Below are 21,067 nucleotides of genomic sequence, written 5' to 3'. Positions count from 1 at the left end.
CTGTAGCTGGCTGACTGGAACGCGACGTGCTGAACAGCTCGTTCCGTAATGGCCGGTATCCAAAATACAATTTCCTTTTAGAGAATGAGGAAGGGGACATTTTAGAGGCCAAACACAAACACAATAGCATACCTTGTCAAATCTAGTGTTGCATCTATTTTAATCAAATACAATGAATGGCCTTTGACATAACAATAGGCAAAAATACAGGCAATGTTATTTTTTTATTCCTATATTTACCTGGCCTATCTTGCCTTGGTAACTTGTGAAGAAAACCTTTTGCAATTCAGTGGCCAATTACGAAACACAATCTGTGAAATCGGACACTGACACGTGATTATCACAGTAAGGTGAATTCCTGCAATCGTTGTGTGCAATTATGTCCGTCTCATCTCTTCACGCCCCCTCCCGTTTTCCACTAGCCTACGTCACTTCTATCGGGCGCTGCCTCTTTTAGCGTAGTTGTCACGACAACGGCGCACTGTCTTCACTCCAAACTCTTCTTGCGCGTTGCTCACCTTTGTTTGGGTTTGTCTTTGTGAGCCGCAAAAACTGTGTGATAAATACTTGATGACTCTGCGCCGCTGCCTATGAAGTTGACTTGACAAGCCTTAAGAGCGGAAACTTGTTTGAGTGATCGAGATGAGCGTGTCTCACTCGTCATGGTGAGTAGGCCTAAACTAAATTCGAACAGACTTTGCTTGCATTTGTGACAGGCGGTGATAGTTCGAATTCCTTCACTCGCACTCGTAAACGTCGCAGTGTTAGTGTGAACAGTGTTAATATTATGATCAGACATAATCTGTGTAAACATTGTCAATCGTTTGATTAGATTAGACTTCACCCAGCATTATCGGGTTGTTCCGCTGTTGAAGGTAGCCTACGCTTAGTTCTGCAACGAGCTAAATGTATTTTACACTTACTTTGGTAGATTGTTCTTCACGTCACAGACGTCATTGATCGGTTTTTAATCTCACGATGGACATGTCAGCGGAATGGGCCAGGCCACCTGCACAGGTGGACGACAAGAGTGTGACCATGAGCGAAACAGAGTGGGAACAAACTAGTCAACTGCAAGATAATGAACATGTCAACGTCTTACTTGACATCAGTGAAGACATCTGTTATAAAGAACAGGAGCCGTTGGAATCCCTCTCCCTCAACGGTTGGGAAGAAGCTGTGAGTATTTCAGTTTATCCACTCTAAATGATCTTAGTACACACTGTAGATCTTCATTCCTGAAAGATGTCTTTTGGTTTCCTTTGAACAATATCTGAAATAGAACATAACAAAATATTTAGAAGGCAGTCATGTGCGTTGAGCTGTATATAATCTTGTATAACACTATACATTAAATGTGCAAAAACTGGTCATTCATTTGAGCGCTAACCCAAACCCTTAATTGTTATATAGTTACATCTCTCTCTCTCTAATGCTGTTGTGTTTTTGTGTCATGGAAGGTCCAGGGATGGGGTCTGTCTTCTCCTCTCTCCTGCCTGTTCCAGCCCCCGCGGAGAGGGAAAGCAACCAGGACCACAGACCCTGCAGACTATCACTGCCTCCTGTGTGCCGACCTGAAGCAAAGGGAACCCCCGGGGCCTGACGATCGACCCCATTCCCCCACATCCAGCTCAAGGGCCCCTCGTGAAGACCCCCAGCTCAGCAAACCTTCCAGATCAGCCCTGTCACACTGTCACGTCCCCTACAACCGGCACTCTGCGCTCCGCTGGAGTCAATCTGCTGTTCCCTGCAGTCCCTCTCTCTCCGCTCGCCGTCCTGCTCCCCCCTCGGACCCCTCTGCTGCTTGTGGTCGCTCCCCCCTCTCCTCCAGCCCCTCTCCTCTGGTCATCCACCCTTCCTCCGACATGGAGGCCCCTGTGTCTCCCAGGATGCAGAGCCTGAACAAGGCCTCCCAGCAGCCTTCTGTCAGAGACAAGCTGTCGTCGGAGGACAGGGGTGGTGAACCCAGTGAGCGTCTGTCCCCGCGTCCGCCCCCGGTCGGCCCCCCCTCCAGGCCGCCCCCCCAGGAGGTGTCTGACCGCCCCCAGCCGGAGGACACGGGGGAAACATGAAGCTGATCATCAACAGCTTCTCTGTCCTGCCTCCTGTCCGGGCCTCCTCCCAGACCAGGCTCCCCGGGGCCCCCCGCCTCCCCAGGAGGGCAGAGCCCCCTCCGGGTCACAGCGAGGGGGCGCTGTGGGAGGAAGAGTCCTCACCCGCCGTCGCGGGGGAGAGTGGAGGTGTGGAGAGAGAAGAGGAGACGAGAGTGGTCCTGGTTCCCGAGGAGAATGGCCACCTTGCCGTCACCTCGGCGTATCTGACATCCAGACAGAGCCACAGTCTGCTCTCTGCTTTCAGCATCCAGGTCCACCGGAGGGCAGAGGTCCCTCTCCTGGGACTGGCTGACCCCCCGGCCCGCACCCCCTGCACCTTGGGCGGCCACCTCAGACAGGACCCCCGCTCCGCCAGCGGACACAGACTCGTGTTTGGGACGAAGCCCAAGAACGTGAGGCGTGTTCAGCCCCAGCTGCCCACCCTGATGGGGACACAGGTTCGAATCCCGGCCTCCTCTCACAGACTGCTGTAAAACACGTCTGCTTGGCGTCTGTGGGTTTGATTAAAGTAAATGTTCAGAGCAAAACTTTCACATGTTTTACATGGCCCGGATAAATGCATTAAAAACTTTACTAAATTCAGTTGAACTCAGTACAGGTATGATATACAGTCATAATGTTTGTTTTTTTCATTGCAAGATGCACTTACACCTGAACATAAGCATGGGAGTTTACAGTTGGATGTTGGTTATTGTAGCAGTGCCTCTGACACATATCGAATTACAGATGCAGAATCAGTTTACTTTTGTCTAGCGGTGAGTCCAAATACCCATACTAAACTACTACTTACTACGGTAGATACTATATACATCCATATAGGATGGTATAAGTATAAGTATGGTAGTTTGGAAAGATGAACATTTGGGGATTGGGACACTGGTTCAACTTCTCCCCAACATTTCTGACCTAGTTGAGTGTGCTTTTGAACGTGCTCAAACGCTTCCCTCGCTGCCGGTCAGAAGTGCCTCTCTAGTTACCCAGCAACTGAGCTACCTCATCTAAGAATCCAGCCTGTGGCTCCCAACTCGGATCTCAGCATGTGCAACTCCCACCGTCAGCCATTAGTCAGTACCCCTCACCCCCACCCTCACGAGTTCTACTCTCCAGCCCCAAACATGACTTGAACCATTGCCAAACAATCTGTTACATAACCCTTCCTACCCCTACAGAATTGATTAAACGTGGTTGTTGCTGGGATTGAATGACATGTCTGTGATTGTGCGGATCAGACGGTGAATGAGGCAGGTGGAGTTGTGGAAACAGGATCCTACAGCTGTTGGGTTAATGACATTCACTTATTCTAGTATTTAGACAATTAACTGACAGAGGGGGAGGCTATGGCGGGAGTTTACCTGAAATGGCATGTTGAGTTGTTTATGTGTGCACTGGATGATCAATAAAATAGTTGACGTCTAATAAAATATGATTTCCATTGATGCTAAACTGCTAAGTTGATTCTGGCTTTAGAAGCTATGAAGATAACTTGTAAAGCCTTCTATTTACAGACCAGAGATTTATACATGAAACAGTTTTCCACTTATGGTGCATAAAGCTAATTTCAATCATTTATTGAGAGCGTCAGCAGCATAGCTTTGACGAAACAATTATCCTCTATACAGTTAAGCAACAGAAACACAACAGTCAAAACAAAGGCAGCAGACAGACACAACTGAAGAAGCCATCTTGGCAGGCTGCATCGCTCCCTACCGAGAAAATAAAGACAACCAAGCACATGAACGAGTTTACACCGTAGGCTAGTTTACACATTTCTAAAGAAGGCATCTTTTTTTCTCCTTTTATCAGCGCAACTTTGACCCAATTGAAGAACAATAAATTAGAAGTAGTGTTTTCCATATAATAATACATATATATACAGTCATGTAATGTGGAGGCAGAGAATTAAAGGCTATACGTTGAAAGAAGGAAACAGTCCCAAATAATGGTTTTGGAAACAGTGCAAAAAACAGCCAAGGTAACATTGGGCACAGTGTCATACATTCTGCAGGTTCTATGTAAAAAGTTCCAACAGTACCGTCCTGCACTATAAAATAATCTTCGGACTGTGTAAATACTGCATAGCACTCAAGAACCTTGACATGACGCTATAAAGTTATAAATACAGATCATCAAAGGCATTCTAACAGATCATGCAACAGAAAACCTGTCGGAACAAAAATAATCAAAGATTCAAACATGCCAATTAAACATGACCAAAAGGATACTGATTATTCCATTGTTTAGGCTACATCCAAAACAATATAATATATTTTTCGAACGTGATCGTCTTTCTTCCTCTTAAAGCAGTTTAAGGGTACTGACCAACAAAATACATAACCCAAAATGATAGCTGTAAGGCACCTGCATAAACAAAAACAAAAAATTACTTTATAACGTGGGATCTCTTTCTAGAGTTCACATTCAATTACCATGTCGCAGTGATGTCGAAAAAGTTGTGAATCGGGGTGGTCCAACTGAGGTAACTAAGAGGACTTAGAAACGACAAAACAGGTTTTCCAGTAGCAAGTTCAAGACAATATTTGCAAACTTCCCCCCACTCCTTCATCCCACTGGGATAAGACGGTAGGGGTTTATTCCGTCAAATGAATAACAATTTTCAAGTTCAGTAGGACCCAAAGAGGCCTGGACGATATTACTGAACACACACGATCACAACAGAGTCACAGTGACAATAGCATAGCTAGACCTAGATCTAAGCCGTGTACTGGTTTTTAGATAGCATCGTATTACCCACACAGTGAACCGCTAACGTAGCCTATACACTTACGGCCAGCTAATCAATAAATCATCGACGATGACAGCGTTGTCTACTAGTGCTAGCTAACTGATTGCCCCGGGGGTGTTCAGTATACTGACCTTGCGGGGATGAAATACAGATATTACAAGACTACAAATACCAGTCCCATCTCAACAAGATTCTTAGTAGCTATAGCTACTGAGTAGGATGATCAGGGTTCACCTTACCTTCCCATTACAGCGAACGAGACAGCTAGCGCTAATGCACGAGCTATGAAACGTTGAAATACACTGACATTTCAAGAGAAAATACGCATGTAGTAGTATGTCATCATATGTGCAAATAAACGTGTACTGGCCAGGTGTGTGTGTGTGTGTGTGTAGGGGGGGGTAATCATGCCTGTCGACTAATAAAGTGCTATTAACATTGTGTGTGTGAGGGGTGTGTGTTTCCTGGACATGTTCCGACCCCCACACTGGAATGTTCCTACACTCTTAGACTGAGAAGTCTCCCTCCTTAAGACTGTGTGTCTGTCTGACAGTCCTGTATAAGCAGTGGACTGTCCAGGGGATGGAGATAAGCTGTCCGGCCACTCTGGGGAGGGGTCAGGAGAGGAGGGAAGGAGACACCAGACACCAGCAGCCTGTCATGTTTGAGGGGGGTGAGGAGGGGGGGGGGTTAGGTAGCCCCTGTGTGGGTGTGGTGGGGAGCAGGGGGGAGGGGGGGTTCAGCTGTTGGGTTTGTCTGGGTTCTGGAAAAGCCCAAACAGTTCCTAGCAGGTCTGGGTCTCCACAGAGCTGAAGTGAGACTCGACGTTCCAGGCCAGGTCAGCTGACAGGAAGTCGTCCATGACGGTCTGGGTCTCGTTGCTGGTTAGGAACAGGTGTCCGAGGCTCTCCGACGGCCCGCTCGCCGTCTGGGTCTCCGTGGTGCTCAGCGGCCTGGCGGGGTCTCCTTCTGAGAGGGCTGGGTGCGGGGGGCGAGGTGGCGAGGGCGGCAGGTCGGTCTGGGTCTCGTTGTCGGATGACTCGGTGCTCATGGAGAAGCTGGACTGGCGCAGGATGTTCCCCAGGGGCATGTGTCCGGAGCCGGCGCTCAGCAGGAAGTTGAGGTCGGTCTGCGTCTGCGTGTCGAACATCTCCAGCTCCAGGTCGCTGCGGGCCTCGCCCTCGCCCGCCGCTGCCGCCAGCCCCTCCAGTAGCAGGAAGTCGGTCTGCGTGTGGGTGTCCAGGGACTCCAGGGGCGCGGACAGCTCGCTCTCCTCCGTCTGTGTCTGGATGTGCACGGCGTTCAGGAACTCCTCAAAGTCGAAGTCGATGGCGGCGTGGGGGGCGGAGGAGCCGGAGGAGCCGTCCGTCAGACCCTGGTGGGCGGCCATGCTGTCGGACAGGATGTTGGCCAGGTCGTTGATCAGCGCCATGGTCTGGGTCTGGTTGTCGGCAACGCCGCTCGCCTGGAGATCGTCCGTCTGCACGCCAAAACACATCCCCCCCGCCGACTTCTCCTCCTCCTGCTCGCCGTAGAGGTTGTGGTGGCCCGAGGTGGCGAGCGAGGCGTCGCTGTGGTGGGTTGGGAACGCATCGTCGGACAGCGCCGTCTGGGTGGACACGCTGAGGGAGTCGCCTTCGAACAGGTTGGAGCAAGCAATGGCTTGGTCTAACTGAGCCCTCTCCTCAGCCATGGAGCGCCTGGTCTGGGTCTGCCGGGTGGTGGAGGGGGACGAGGACGAGGCCAGCTGTGCCAGGACGTGGCTCTCCGTCTGGGCCGCGATGGTGGAGGTGGCTTTGGTCCTGGAGGAGAAAGTCTGGGTCTCCACGCTGACCGGCAGGAGAACCTGGGCGCTGACGCTGATGTCTGTCTGGGAGCAGGAGGACACAGAGGACTCCCCTCCAGCCCCCAGCCCCCCGGCCCCCAGCCCCCCGGCCCCCAGCCCCACAGCCTCCCTGGCTAGGAAAGACATGTCTGTCTGGATGTTGGTGGAGGTGCTTCTCCCTCGCTGCCCCCCCAGACAGCTGGCTGGGTTGTCCGCCAGACCCACCGGCTCCAGACTGACCTGCACCCCCGTGCTGATGGGACCCAGGCTGGAGCGGGATGCCTGCATGCTGCCCCGGAAGCCCAGCGTCCTGGCGTCCAGGTGGGGCACCACTGCTGCCATGGACTGGGGCAGCAGATGGAGCGTGCTGAGGGAGCCGTGGCTGTCCACCGCCAAGACGACGGAGCGCAGCGCCCCGCTGTCGGAGGGCAGGAGGACGGGGAGGTGAGCCAGCTGGATGACTGGCACGTTCACCACGGCCACCTTGGGCTTGGGCAGGAGAACCTTCTGGAAGGTTCTGGGGGTGTTGGAGTTGTGTTTCACGGGATCCAGGACGTCGGAGGCAAAGGAGGCGACGGAGAGATGGCGGTTGGAGCTCATCTGCTGGCACGGCCAATCGCTGGCTTTCACCTTCGCGGCTCCACCAATCAGCTTCTCCATCTTACGCTTTTTCACAGGCGGGTACCTGGCACAGGGAGGGTGGGTGGAGGTGGGGGGGGGGGGAGGGGTGGAGGGGGGGGTGTTAGGATCTATATTCAAGACCAGGACCAGAGATAGGAAAAGTACACACATCCTTCACCCCTTCAAGTAGAAGTACAGATACTCATGTTTAAAAATACACTTTTTTCCCTCCAGTTAAAGTAAAAAGTACTGATTACTACTACCTCTTGGACCTCACAAAAATACACTATAGAGACAGTAAAATAATTAAAAAATACATTTTTGAAAAAACTGACACTTTGTCGTATTGTGTGTGGGAAAACAAAGATACATATATATTTGTTCCTACTCCTATATTGTTTTGTATAAAAAGCTGAGCTAATCCAATGTACCTGTGCTCTGTGGGAACCTCGTGGCCAGTCCTGTAGATGTGAGACAACAGCGCCGCCCTGCTGGCATACGGGCAGCCACAGGTGCAGCAGTAGGTCTTGCCGCAGTCCTCGGCGTGGCGCCTCAGGTCCCACTCCGTGCTGTAGCCGTTGCTGCATTTGGAGCACTTGTGCTTCTTCTCAGCGTGCATCTTCATAAAGTGCTGAGAGATGGAACAGAACAGAAGACTTGGCAAAGCGCTGATGGAAACGGGACGGTGAAAGAGGGCGAGGGAAGCGGTGGAAGCGTGAGGGGGAACTAAAATAGACACGGAGGCAGATGCAAGTCGGATATTGTTTATTCTGGAGAAGAGACCGTGGAGAGGTCTAAAAGGAGGACGGTCTGGGACTGCCTGATGGAGAGACCCCAGGGGGTGAAATGAGTGCCAGTTCTCATCTTACCCCTCGTTAGCCAGTCCTCTGAAGTGTGACTCAGGTCTTTCCAACACCAAGGTCGTACAATGTGAAATATACTATATAAGAAATTTGAACTGTGAAATTGTGTTTTAGGCAGTCTTAGAAGGCCAATCCAAAGTCCTCTGTGACGTTGCTTGTTAAAAAGGCTATAAAAAATACATTTGGTTTTTGATTTGGTTTTGTGTGTAGAGTACCTGTTTGACCAGGGAGAACTGGGAGAAGGGGCGATTGCGTCCGCGAGGACAGCCTTCGATGGGGCAGCAGTACAGCTTCTGACTCCCCTTCATATCCTTCCTCACTGTCGGGTTGATGAGACCATCCTGGAGAGGAAGGAAGGACAGGGGAGGAGAGGGGAGAAGAGAGGACGAGAAGAGGGGAGAGGTGAGGATATTAGAGAGGAGAGGGCGAGAAGAGGGGAGAGGTGAGGATATTAGAGAGGAGAGGGCGAGAAGAGGGGAGAGGTGAGGAGATTAGATATGAGGGGAGAGGTGAGGAGATTAGATATGAGGGGAGAGGTGAGGAGAAGAAAAGGGGAGAGAAAAACATAAAATAATTCATTTCATTGTACAGAGTTGCCTTCACCAAATCCATGAGGCAACACTTTTCACTTAAACGTTCATGGATGTTCAGCAGGGTTTCACACTGAGATACTGATGAACCAGCAGATAGAGACAAAACCAAAAACAACCTGAGCCAATTATCTCCAGTAAACGCGAGCGCACACACACACACACACACACACACACACACACACACACACACACACACACACACACACACACACACACACACACACACACACACACACACACACACACACACACACACACACACACACACACACACACACACACACCAAAAGAAAAGGTGTTATATTGGGAACATGTTACGTAACCACCATGTTTGTGTGGGACAGCTCGCTCTAAAAGGCAAAGAGTGATGAAATGTAATTAGCCAAACAGCACACTGTGCTCGCTTTCCCAGTGTGTTCAACATACCCCTCCCTGCAGTTCCACTGCGATGGACACCGTATTCAATCAACGACAAGCTGCCTGCTTATTCGTATTATGTAAGAGTACAGCGCCGACACAGAGCTAGGGAGGCCTCAGAGAGCCCAGAGGGGACCTGAACATCAGGCGTGCCTATCACACAAACATGCCCAGCATCCAGGCCAAGGTCACCCCGCCCCAGTGCATCATGGGAGGAGGGGGCTGACGAACACGCTCGCTACGGGGTCTCGTCGCCACACACAAACACGCTGCTCAACCAGGCGATCGCCCTTGGCTACGCATCACCACATCAGCCGCCGGGTAAAATCCCGGCCGGTGTGTGATTAAAGGAGAAGCTGTTGACAGGAGCAGGGTTGAGATCTAGCCCGTGTGTGTCTGTTCCAGGCCAAGGAGCCCCAAGGCCTGGCTCGCCCTCTCTGAGATGCTCCCTCTACGCCACGCCACAACCACCTACCCCTGCTGATACACCCAGGGGGCACCCAGGACACACTGGTGCAGGCAGACAGACAAGCTTGGTTTCTGCCTTCATTAAAAACAGACAGAGTATATGAGACCTGCTGGGCAGGGCAGGGCAACACACAGAACAGATTATCACTCGCAGTCTGCTCCTGGACTGAGCGACAGGCTCCTTATCAGCGAGCGTGGCTGCTCTGAACTGCTTGAGGGGCTGAAGCTGCGATCCTTTCTGCAGAGGCACACACACAGTGCGTGCTCAAGGACGCATGATATATATCAGCGTCCGCCTGGACGGCAGTTCAGCTGACTGGAGAAACAGTTTCAGAGCTGCAATAAATAACTGTCCGTGTGATATTCTAAATCATATCTCATTCTGGCTGCGTGAATAATTAAGAGACATGGCCAGCCAGTATGAACCAGAGGAATAGTAATTTTTGTCTCTATTGGGGCTGGTTAGGTTAGTATGACCTCACCCCCACCATCAGCCCATTCACATTGAACACAGACAGGGACAGGGACTTTGACCCCATGTTTGATACTGTTCTTCACGGGCCGCTGTCTCATGCACAAAACTATCAGATCTCCTTTCAGTTAATGGTGTGCCTGTTCACGTGCCTATTTAATAATGTTGTTCATCGTAAAATGAATAGGCCTACGTTAACAGAAAAGCATCTATTCAGAGGTGTTCATTAGCTGCATGACATACTTCTGGTTCCTAGTCCTGATTGAAATGCAAATATTAACCTTTATAACAATGAGTGTAGTCAGAGTTGGGACAAATGACTGTATCTAGACAGAGCCCCATTCATTTTGGGGACTGGGGAGTAAAACATAAATCTACTCCCATTATGTTTCTGAAACCAGAGAGGGACACTGGGAAATGGATTCTGGTGAAGTGTCTGACCACTCTGTCATGATTTACCTGGTGACAACATCCAGATACCAAGCTGTCTATCGTGACCTCTCACGGAATTAATAACCGGCTAACTCACTCATCATTCAAGCAAATGGCCCCATGAGAAAAGGCAACTGAAATTAATTATGTCCGTATCTGAATGCAAACTGTCAACATGTAATGTATTGTATTTGCCTGATCTTATAACTACATGGACTATGTGTGCATTTCACGCTTATTTGATTAAAACGCTAGTACTGTACAAGCCAAGTAGCTAGCAGGACTAGCCTAGCTAACTCACAGGAAGGAGCGAGAATCGTTGGACTGCTGTTGGTGTCATGATAGCCGTAGATATTATAGGCTTTAATGAGATACAGGTTACCAACGATACTTTTGAAAGATACGTTGAAGCTATCTAGCTAGATAAATAAATACAAAGTGTCAGGCTGAATGCTGTGTGTGACACTGCTAGCTGATGACTTGCGATTTTTTTGCGATGTTTTCATTCATTAGAACAATACGCATGCTAAAAACGATAGCACCATTCAATTCACCGGCAAGTTAATATAAACTATAACCCACAAACGGGGCTCTTATCAAGACTTGTCTGTCTAACGTTGCAGCTACAGTACCTTTACTCCGTGAGACTTCACTAAATGCATGTTCAGTGCTGGCGTGTTTGGGAGAATCTTCCCACATCCCTCCACAGTACAGAGGATATTAGTCCGCACTTCTTTGGTTAGCTCCACGACAGACGGTTGGATCATTTCTCTTTGCTGTGAAAGAGCTTCTTCGCTGCATTTTGGTCTCAGGGAGGAAACGTTACCGTTGTTGTGAGCTTCCCCCGTTGCAGAGGCAGCCATGTTTCTGTTAACGACCGACTCGCCGCGGTTCCTGAGACGGCAGTGCGTACGGTACAGTAGGATCCGCTAAGGTGGGCGGGGCATGGGCGGTGGAGCTAGCCTTTAATCGAGTCTCCTTGCTTCTCCTTGCGCTGAATTAATCAATTTGAGATTTATCTTGGTTCACACTGAAACATCTCGACAGACTCATTACAGTGCAAGTCACTCAAATATAGGGTTACTCGTAGAGCAATCAATGAAAATTGATTTCATAAGTTTGACTTGTATTCAGATTAGTTATTGTAATACGTTTATTACATACAGGAGTAAAAAAAGAAGTGTAAAATATTTTCCTATTACATTAAAGGAAAATGAAATGTGTACTGTATATGTATGACGGTAATGACTTAAGTCTAAACCTATTTAACAGAAGCCTTGTGAAATGATACCCACTGCAAAATGACACATGCTTTAATAAAACATACTTTTAAAAAAAAAGTATAAGTAAAGTATATACACATTCCTGAAACTCATAAGCAATAGAATAAGAGGTGGAAAACGCATTTTAAATTTCAGTTCTGTTGATGCTGTCTCTGTGAAGGGCCCAAGCCCTTGTCTGTGATGACAAAGTAGTTCCTTCCTTTCTGGGTGATGGAGGACAGCAGGGGTGTGACAGGTGTGGAGGCCATTCCTGTTGAAGACAAAGCAGACCTCTCAACACGTGGTCAAGTACTTCCCGTCGGTTGCCGACATGCGTTACTCACCACGGAAAAGAATGTGACCCACACAAACATCCAGCCTCCTGCATTAAACACAAAACCAGAATCATGCCCGCCTGCAGCCACAGACCCCATGAATATGACTTCCAGTTCATCTCCTGTCCTCTTGTGGCCACGGAAGGAAGTGAATAAATGAAACATGATTTCTGACGTTGTCTGTGTGTTCATACAGCCGGTCTGTCGGAGCCCACCCGTCAGGACACGTAGAGACAGACCCGACCCGAGGTGTCGTTACCTGTGGACACGCAGTGCTTCAGGGACTCCAGGAGGTTGGGGCTGGCGAACTTGACCACGCATCTGAAAGGATCCTCCCTTGCCGTCATGTGGTTGTTGGAGTTGTCTTTGAACCTGGTCTCTAGCTGAGAGGAGAGCACACGCAGGACTGCATCAACGCACCGTCATGTGGCGGATTCATTTAGCGGACGCTTTTATCCAACGGGACGTAGCGCACGGGGGGATTCGAACCAAGGACATTTAGTCATTTAGCAGACACTCTTATCCAGAGCGTCTTACAGTAAGTACAGGGACATTAGGAAATCTAGGACCTCTAGATCTGCAGTCAAAATGCCAGAGCCAATGAGCTACGCTTTAACATCTTACACAAACGCCCAAGTTAATCTATAACACCCATGTATCTATCCATGAGAGTCTGCAAGCTGTAGTAAAGGGGTTATGCACTAAATGTACACCAGCAGATGACATGGTTACCTTGTAGATGGCGGTTTGCAGTTCAGGGACTTTACCGCTGCCAAAAGCCTCACAGGCCATCTGAATCCTGTTTCCGGCATTTTCTGCTTGCTCTCTCTCAATGTTGGGATCTGTAAACAGATAAAAGAAAATACAATAATATATACATATATTTAATGGTCTCAAAGTGAAGCATCAATAGGTGGGTTCGACTTCATGCAGCGCCGGCGTCGCCTGCAGCCCGGCTGACTTGAAGCAGCCAATGGCGTTCTCAGCTTCAAGAGCAGCCGGCTGCAGCCGACTATCAGCGCCGCATGAAGTCGAACGCACCTAATAACACATAAATGGATCTATCAACACGATCTAGTACAGGCCAGGCCGTGTCCAATGACATACTTTTTGGGGGTGCGATATTTTCCTGAAGTGGGTGTTGTTGATATTTTGTAGAAAACACCTGTAAATGTACAAGAAAGAGAAAATGAGTTAAAAAAAAATCCATGCAATATAAAATTCTCTTTAAATGCTTAAACTATTTTACTCTAACTTAAACGTAATTTCATGCATATTTTTCAATCATGTTTAATTGTATAAGGTGTTTTTACGTGAAGCATATGGTATCTTATCTTGTGTATGAAATGTGCTGAATAAATAAAGAGCCCTGCAATACAAGACTGGGATGGTGACAGAGGTCACAGAGAGGTCACAGAGAGGTCACAGAGAGGTCACAGAAAGGTCACAGAGAGGTCACAGAGAGGTCAGCTAGTCCTACGGGGAGTCAGATGGCTGAGCGGTGAGGGAGTCAGGCTAGTTATCAGAGGGTTGCCGGATCGATTCCCTGCCGTGCCAAATAACGTTGTGTCCTTGGGCACTTCACCCTACTTGCCTCGGGGGGAATGTCCCTGTACTTACGTAAGTGTAAGTCGCTCTGGATAACCAGAGCGGTGGATAAATGTACCTGCTGGTACTGTCTCATCAGTAAGTCTCTGATGGACGTCAGTTTGCGTCCGCTGAGTTGAGCGTCTTTCACGGAGCAGTACCCACAAGCCAGAACCAGAGCCTGCAGGACCCAGGGAACAAGGAGGGCATTTAGAACACACCCAAAAACCTTTGCTTTTAGTCACACCTCTTGTTTAGTACTGTGATGTTTTGTTCACGCCAATGTGCATTTACATGACCTGTGTGTTTTTTCACTGTTTAACATTGCAAAAAACATTAAAAATAAAAATGTCATTGTCGAGCTGCGCTCCGCCCCTTGATTCGCTCCGCCCCTTGATTCCATCCGCCCCTTGATTCGCTCCGCCCCTTGATTCGCTCCGCCCCTTGATTCGCTCAGCCCCTTGATTCGCTCCGCCCCTTCTTGCCCCACCGAGTTCTCTCTCCCTCACTACAAAGGACCCGTATAGGGTTAGGCACAATAGCCTATGGACAATTTTTTGAGTTGTAAAAAGCATTGAATACTTAATATTGACATTTAAACACCACTGAATTTGATGGTTTTGAATTCACCTCTTTAAATGGAAATGTGTTTCAATGTAAAAAAAAAAAAAATCTGACCCAAAAATGTAAGGTTCAGAAATTCTGGTTGCTCAAATTCGAATTCAAATTTGCGCCTGAATGCAATCGAACCATCTCACTTCTCCGCGAGATGGTTTGATTGCAGTCAGGCTCAATTGCCTTACCTATCCTTGATATCCCGAATGTTACAATCTGAATTTCTTCGGATCAAATTTTTTTGGGGGTTCGAATTTCACCATAAAGCCGTATCTGATTACTAATCATTGCGGTTAAAGAAAGAAAAAAACTTGGGGGTGTTTAGTTACACATTGATACGTTTCCTCCTTTTCTCACCTGGTTGAGCAGAGGTCTGTGCTTGGCCTTCAAGTTGCTCACAAACACATACGGTGTCTGAAGATGGTGGACGACGTATGTCGGCTTCATGTGGTTCGGACGAGTGAAGCTGTCGCCCCAGGCAATGCGTATCCAGACAGCTTCATCCGTGTGCTTCTTGATCTTGATTGACACCTGGGAGAGGGATGATGAACAAGGGGGGGGGGGGGGGGTTATGAACTATGTTGGGCCCAACATGAAACATGCCATGAGTCGCGTATCTGTCAGAATGCGTGAATCCATAGTCTGAAACTGGGCCGGGACAGATGAGGTAGTGACAATTTGTGAATGGACTACACATTAAATGTGACAATTATTTGACAGATTAAAATAGCATATATATATATTTCCTACATGACTGATGAGCTGCTTGAGGTGGATTTTGAACTTTTTCTTGAACTGGGTCAGCTCCGTGGACTGGGTCTCGTCTGGGTCGAGATAAAGATTGCGGTGAGAAGCTGCTTCAAAAGAAAATTTTCTAAACGGTTAGCGTTTTAAAGGTAAAAACACAGGTGACCATACCAACGGCATCCAGGAACTGGTACGCATACCACATGCCATGGTTAGGGTTATCAATGACGTCTGCAAAAGATAGAGGAGGCGTCATAAGGTGTATTTGACTTCATGCAGCACCTATTGACGCACCGGGACACGTGAACACGTCAGAGAATCTACTCAAGAAACTTGGTTAGCAAATAAACAATTATTTCACTTACACAGCATTTCGAGTTCTGTGATGTGTTTAACTGTCAGGCCATTTTCCTAAGAAGGAGTGAGGCGGGAAGAACATTATTCCTGTACTGTGTACAGACAGTTAGTGCTACCCAGAACCGGAGAGAAATAGTTGCGTCAACTCCATTGTTTTCAATTAGACTGAAAAGTTCCAAACAAAACAGCGGCGTCTTTGAAACAGCATTGTTCGGAGGTAATAAGTTGAATTTACCATCTAAGCTAATTTTCTACCATCTAGTACTCTATGACTCTGGTGCTACCGACCTGTGTGACAAGGTAGCTAGCCTAAGTTAGCCTAGCAGGTATAGCTAGCTAATTATATTAAGTAGCCTACTACAGTGCAAGTATCTGTTTAGAAATATTGTGCAGACGTCTGCTACTATAGCTACCTCGCAAAGCACGAGTATGTCCTCCGTCAGTACAGCTTTTGTTAGCTTGAAGTTCAGTGACATGATTTGCTGCCTCGTAAAATGAGCCCATTTGGTCAGCATTATCTGTAAAGACTGCGCCGGAATCTGTCGTATCAGCTTTTGTAATATCCGAATTGTCGACTCGTCCATGATTTATCTTCTAATATAGGAGACTTCAACACAAACGCTCCTTAGTTACAGTACAAACGATCAGAAAGTTTTTCAGCTTGTCTGCAAAATCAAAATCCAAACAAGCCGCCCCTGACTTAACCGACCAATGAAAATAGTTTGTGACGTAATTTCCTTTCGTCCTAAATTTGAATGTAGTCGCCGTCTGCTGGAGTGGAGTTCAAACTTCCGTTAAATTATACTACAAAGGGAGCCTTGAAATATGATTTACATCGTATATTCATATCAGCAAAATTGATACACAACCTCGTGCTTTGTATTGTATTGAGGGACTGTTATAATACATGTATTTTCATGCAATGTACTGTCATCACAAAGCTGTTGTAGGACCCGCCTTTTGTGATAAAGAATCAATTTCATTGGATAATAACCGAACTACTGCGGATGTTTATTTGTTACTGTGAGATGTCAATCAGATGACTGTTCTCAATAGCTGGTTGGTTCCATTGATGTTATGAAAGTGGTAGGCTAGCTACCACGTTTTGGTGTTTGTGCTATATTTTTACATTGCATATTGCTGTCAAGAAATTACTTTGGTAAATTAAAGATATGTCGTTATTGTTGCAATCAATGTATTTCAAATAGGTTCTGAACGTTTCGTTTAACTCATTCAGTGGAAACTAAACACACGGAGCATATTTGTCCTTCAGTGTTGCGTGTGTCACAACAGGAACGTCTGTGTTTGGTGAAACAGCGGATGACCGTTCACTCAGCAATTCCACAATATTCCCCGGAAATATCTCAAATGACACAGTCCTCGAACTGGTGAGTGAATCAAACTATTCGTAATTGTCTTCAGACCCACAAGTGACACCAGGACTAGCTACTTTCGGTGTTACCTTGAATCACTGACGCAGTGTAGTTAGCAAGTCTACCTTCTCACTTGATAGTTAACTCGCATTGAGTTTGATTATTAGGAACGAGTAACATGGATATGAGAAAAATCCCTGTTGTTCTAAAGCCATAGTGCCTGTCAGCCCTAACATTGTTGCTGTTCTGCTACGCACGCCTTTGCTGTGTAATATTTACAGCATTTACGCAATTGCGTCCATAACTAATAGTCTCCATTGTCGTTCCAGGTAAGTGTTTAGCAGAACATCCTCATCGCCATGGCACAGGATGGAGAGGGGTATGGAGGATGGAGTATCCTTTAGAATAGTCGTATTACGCCTGGAACGTCGTAAAATCATGGTTTATCTGGCTTCATTAGTCACATTTACTGTATATAGGCATATACCGGTATAAATGTATACAAGTAACGTATTTTAACTTTCCACAGCTACATACTAATGTTTAAAAATAGCTTTAGTGTTGTTTATTTTTCTTCCCAGTATTCTTGGAGTTTAAGCCCTTAGCTCAGAATGCACCCAGACTTGTCGCCTCACCTGCACACAGATGAATGTAATGAGCTGATAACACTGTTGAAGCAGTGCCACACGGAGGTGAGCTTTCTCTGTGTACGCAGCAAACACACAGCTGATGCACACCTAGCACCCAGCTATCGCACAGCACACACAGCTACCACAGTTATCGCACAGCAAACACACAGCTATCGCACAGCAAACACACAGCTATCGCACAGCAAACACACAGCTATCGCACAGCAAACACACAGCTATCGCACAGCAAACACACAGCTATCGCACAGCAAACACACAGCAAACACACAGCTATCGCACAGCAAACACACAGCTATCGCACAGCAAACACACAGCAAACACACAGCTATCGCACAGCAAACACACAGCTACCACACAGCTATCGCACAGCAACACACAGCTATCACACAACTATCGCACAGCTACCACACAGCTATTGCACAGCAACACACAGCTATCACACAACTATCGCACAGCTACCACACAGCTATCGCACAGCAAACACACAGCTATTGCACAGGAAACACACAGCTATCGCACAGCAAACACACAGCTACCACACAGCTATCGCACAGCAAACACACAGCAAACACACAGCTATCGCACAGCAAACACACAGCTATCACACAGCTAACACACAGCTATCGCACAGCAAACACACAGCTATCGCACAGGAAACACACAGCTATCGCACAGCAAACACACAGCTACCACACAGCTATCGCACAGCAAACACACAGCTACCACACAGCTATCGCACAGCAAACACACAGCTATCACACAGCTACCACACAGCTATCGCACAGCAAACACACAGCTATTGCACAGGAAACACACAGCTATCGCACAGCAAACACACAGCTACCACACAGCTATCGCACAGCAAACACACAGCTACCACACAGCTATCGCACAGCAAACACAGCTACCACACAGCTATCGCACAGCAAACACACAGCTATCGCACAGCAAACACACAGCTACCACACAGCTATCGCACAGCAAACACACAGCTACCACACAGCTATCGCACAGCAAACACAGCTACCACACAGCTATCGCACAGCAAACACACAGCTACCACACAGCTATCGCACAGCAAACACACAGCTAACACACAGGTAACACACAGGCAAGCAAGCTGGCACCTTCGGCAAAAAATTACTAGGCACCCCAGTCACCTCATACTAAAGTATATACTTGACAATTTCATGCAATATTATTATCATTGTCATTATTTGAACTACAGTGTTGGTGTCCATTGTCGCTGTGCTCAGCGTCTGTGTCTTTTCTCTTGTTTCTGCAGCACAACGTCTTGAAGTTCTTTGGCACGTGTAATGACATGGACCGCGCCATGCGCGAGTGTCTCAAGGCAGAGGTAAGAGCTGTTTATAAATAATATTAACAATCATGCGTTCCAAAGTGACGTACATTTGGTGATGGTGGTGGGGGGATTTGAACCTGCAACATCTTGATCTGTAGTCAATCACTGAAGTATTTCCCGTGTTTCAGGAAGCATGTGTGGCTGTGTAGCTGCAGCACTGCACTCTTACTTAGTTTGTCTCCCCGTTGACTCCACAGCGTCTTGCCAAAAGGGAGCGCAGCCGGCAGCATGCCAAGGACATGCAGAAGAGGTTGAAGGAAGGGCCAAAGGAGCCGTTCTGAGGTGCAGGTGGAGTCACAGTTATGCCCAGGATGGTGGCCCAGGCCTGGGCACACGCCTGGAGGAGTCCCTGGGGCTGTCTGGAGAAACCCATGGCACCCTGGTGCCTATCTGGATCCGTGGACACACTTAAGACTCAATCCGTCGGTCATCTTTATTTATATGCGAGCATTTTAAAAAACGAGTGTCAACCGAAGTGCGGTACATTTGAAACAAAGCAGAAATTAGTACAAAGAGCTTACAGGGAACTGTTTCAAATTGTTCGTTGATTCACGAACACTGGATTCCTTTTGAATAAAGTGTGGCGGGGAACAAAGTAAGGTTTTACTGGTCTACCTTTTGTTTTGTTTTTAAGGTTTGAAGGTTGACAATTTCAGTCAATAAATCCATCCCTCATCACACATCGTCTCCATCAGTAAAAAGAAAAGCTTCAGTTTTTGACCCTCCGGCCGGTATCTCGTCCTAGACCTCCAGCCTGTCTGGCTGAGATATGGTGCGTGTTATCAGAGTGGCTGAAGCCCTTTCAGAGAGTACTGCACACCTGAGGGCTATTCTGGGCTGTGGTCGATTGTAAGTCGGTCAACCACATCAGTCATCTGAACAGTCTGTTCCCCACACACACACACTCACACGCTCACTTGCACTCACAAACACACTTCCCCTCTATCCATGGGGGAGCACACACACACACACAAACACTTCCCCTCCACCTGTCTGGGAGAGGAAACATCTGGAATCCGAGGTTGGGTCTTCTCTGATCACTCGCTCATTCTTCTGGACCCTTCCACAATAACAATTACCTCCCCTTCACTACCAATTAGCTGCCTCCTCCATCAGGAAAGAGCTGTGATGATAGCTTGTGAACGTGATCCCCCTGGCCAATCACCAAACAGGAAGTAGTTGGGGTGACAAGGCAACTGTCGAGCGCCTCTGGAACGTGAGAGGATGGTATCTGTTGAGACTGTTGCTTCTCAAACACAGAGAGATTGTTAAAACTGGGTTTTAAATGATTAAGACCTGTGCGCTACACAGACGACTTCTTGCTTTTAATACTGTTTGTTATACTAATAGAGAAATACAAAACAGTGTGCTCGGCAACGGTCAAAAACTGCTCATCCTGCTCTCCAACTAATTACACTTCAGGTGAGGTCACCTAAGAAGCTCTCTCAAAAATATTATTACTAAACAAAAACAACTAATTGACCATGTGTAATGGCTGCAACACCACCTGTTGAGGACAAAAGAGAGCGACTTTCGAGAAGGAAAAAGGAAACGAAAGAGAAGGGATGATAGTAGGGGAGTTTGAACTCAAACATCCTCAATGGTAGAATGACTCAGGTGAATGACTCGGCTGTCAGTACTGAAAACTACCAGTCGTTCTAGTTTTCATTGTGGTGCACCTTCACGCCTAGAGAATAGCAATTGAAATCTCTGGTTGGGTTTGCCAGGTTGTTAGACAATTCGCCACACAAGCATACGCTGAAAGGAGGCTATCCAACGTTTAAGCATTCACCCTAAGGCATATTCAGAGTTGTAACTGAACATTCATCTCACTCTTTGAGATCTTGTTTGACCTTGATTTTTTTATCATGCTTCCAAGGGTCTTTTTTGTGTTGTACAACTTAGCAACTTCATTTCAAACGCACAGCGAGTGAGGAAATTACTGACATTATTTATTCAAAGCAACTCACCCCTCACAATCACAATGTAAGGATACAGCATCTCACCGACACAAGATGTACAACTTCTAAGGCACCCCAAGGTGTGATTTGAGAGACTAAGAACAAGCTGGAAATCTTGACATGCTATACAGTGTACAAGTAATGAGATGCATACGTCATATGGACAGAAAACAAAAACAACAGAATATTGGCATTAGGAGACATATATTCAAGGATGCATTTTCAACTAATTTCACGAGTATTAAATAAAATAAATTATGTGAAATTAT

General features: G+C 47.3%; 4 protein-coding genes and 1 long non-coding RNA gene across 10 annotated transcripts; 2 read left to right on the top strand and 3 right to left on the bottom strand.

Annotated features, from left to right (window-relative positions):
* The first annotated feature begins 449 nt into the window (after window positions 1–449).
* Window positions 450–3,499, top strand: c19h16orf46 (chromosome 19 C16orf46 homolog). Of its 2 annotated transcripts, none has more exons than XM_084682935.1 (3): window positions 450–665; window positions 932–1,179; window positions 1,461–3,499. In XM_084682935.1, exon 3 carries the CDS (start codon window positions 2,069–2,071, stop codon window positions 2,585–2,587), a length of 519 nt encoding a protein of 172 aa, XP_084539061.1. In that variant the 5' UTR covers window positions 450–665; window positions 932–1,179; window positions 1,461–2,068; the 3' UTR covers window positions 2,588–3,499. The 2 variants fall into 2 exon arrangements, with proteins under 2 accessions (XP_084539061.1, XP_084539060.1); XM_084682934.1 differs by having other exon boundaries at window positions 451–665.
* Window positions 924–1,558, bottom strand: LOC146246521 (uncharacterized). Its single transcript, XR_014732314.1, has 3 exons — window positions 1,418–1,558; window positions 1,103–1,273; window positions 924–1,009 (listed from the first exon to the last, which is right to left on the bottom strand). It is a non-coding gene; the product is annotated as an uncharacterized LOC146246521 (long non-coding RNA).
* Window positions 3,500–3,667: 168 nt separating the features above from the next.
* Window positions 3,668–11,578, bottom strand: atmin (ATM interactor). Its single transcript, XM_084682933.1, is given in 4 exon segments — window positions 3,668–7,367; window positions 7,735–7,934; window positions 8,382–8,507; window positions 11,181–11,578. Coding segments are annotated over 4 exon segments (2,328 nt in total). The 5' UTR covers window positions 11,412–11,578; the 3' UTR covers window positions 3,668–5,596.
* A 112-nt stretch (window positions 11,579–11,690) lies between these two features.
* Window positions 11,691–16,177, bottom strand: cenpn (centromere protein N). The gene is made up of 10 exons (XM_084682581.1): window positions 15,865–16,177; window positions 15,460–15,505; window positions 15,266–15,325; window positions 15,098–15,171; window positions 14,705–14,878; window positions 13,812–13,913; window positions 13,253–13,310; window positions 12,878–12,987; window positions 12,405–12,528; window positions 11,691–12,081 (listed from the first exon to the last, which is right to left on the bottom strand). The coding sequence occupies exons 1-10, from the start codon at window positions 16,033–16,035 to the stop codon at window positions 11,963–11,965; spliced, it is 1,038 nt and encodes a 345-aa protein (XP_084538707.1). The 5' UTR covers window positions 16,036–16,177; the 3' UTR covers window positions 11,691–11,962.
* Window positions 16,178–16,498: 321 nt separating this feature from the next.
* Window positions 16,499–19,436, top strand: cmc2 (C-x(9)-C motif containing 2). Of its 5 annotated transcripts, none has more exons than XM_084682582.1 (6): window positions 16,499–16,610; window positions 16,745–16,839; window positions 17,154–17,217; window positions 17,446–17,516; window positions 18,760–18,831; window positions 19,035–19,436. In XM_084682582.1, the coding sequence occupies exons 3-6, from the start codon at window positions 17,184–17,186 to the stop codon at window positions 19,116–19,118; spliced, it is 261 nt and encodes an 86-aa protein (XP_084538708.1). In that variant the 5' UTR covers window positions 16,499–16,610; window positions 16,745–16,839; window positions 17,154–17,183; the 3' UTR covers window positions 19,119–19,436. The 5 variants fall into 5 exon arrangements, with proteins under 5 accessions (XP_084538708.1, XP_084538712.1, XP_084538709.1 ...); XM_084682583.1 differs by having other exon boundaries at window positions 16,507–16,610; window positions 16,725–16,839; XM_084682586.1 differs by lacking the exon at window positions 17,154–17,217 and having other exon boundaries at window positions 17,406–17,516.
* The last annotated feature ends 1,631 nt before the right edge of the window (window positions 19,437–21,067 follow it).

This window comes from Hypomesus nipponensis, chromosome 19 (genome assembly GCF_054491055.1).
Source record: "Hypomesus nipponensis isolate SF chromosome 19, ASM5449105v1, whole genome shotgun sequence".
In the NCBI taxonomy this organism is placed as follows: Eukaryota; Metazoa; Chordata; class Actinopteri; order Osmeriformes; family Osmeridae; genus Hypomesus; species Hypomesus nipponensis.
The sequence above is the reverse complement of the archived record's forward strand: the minus strand, read 5'-3'. Positions and strand labels throughout refer to the sequence as shown.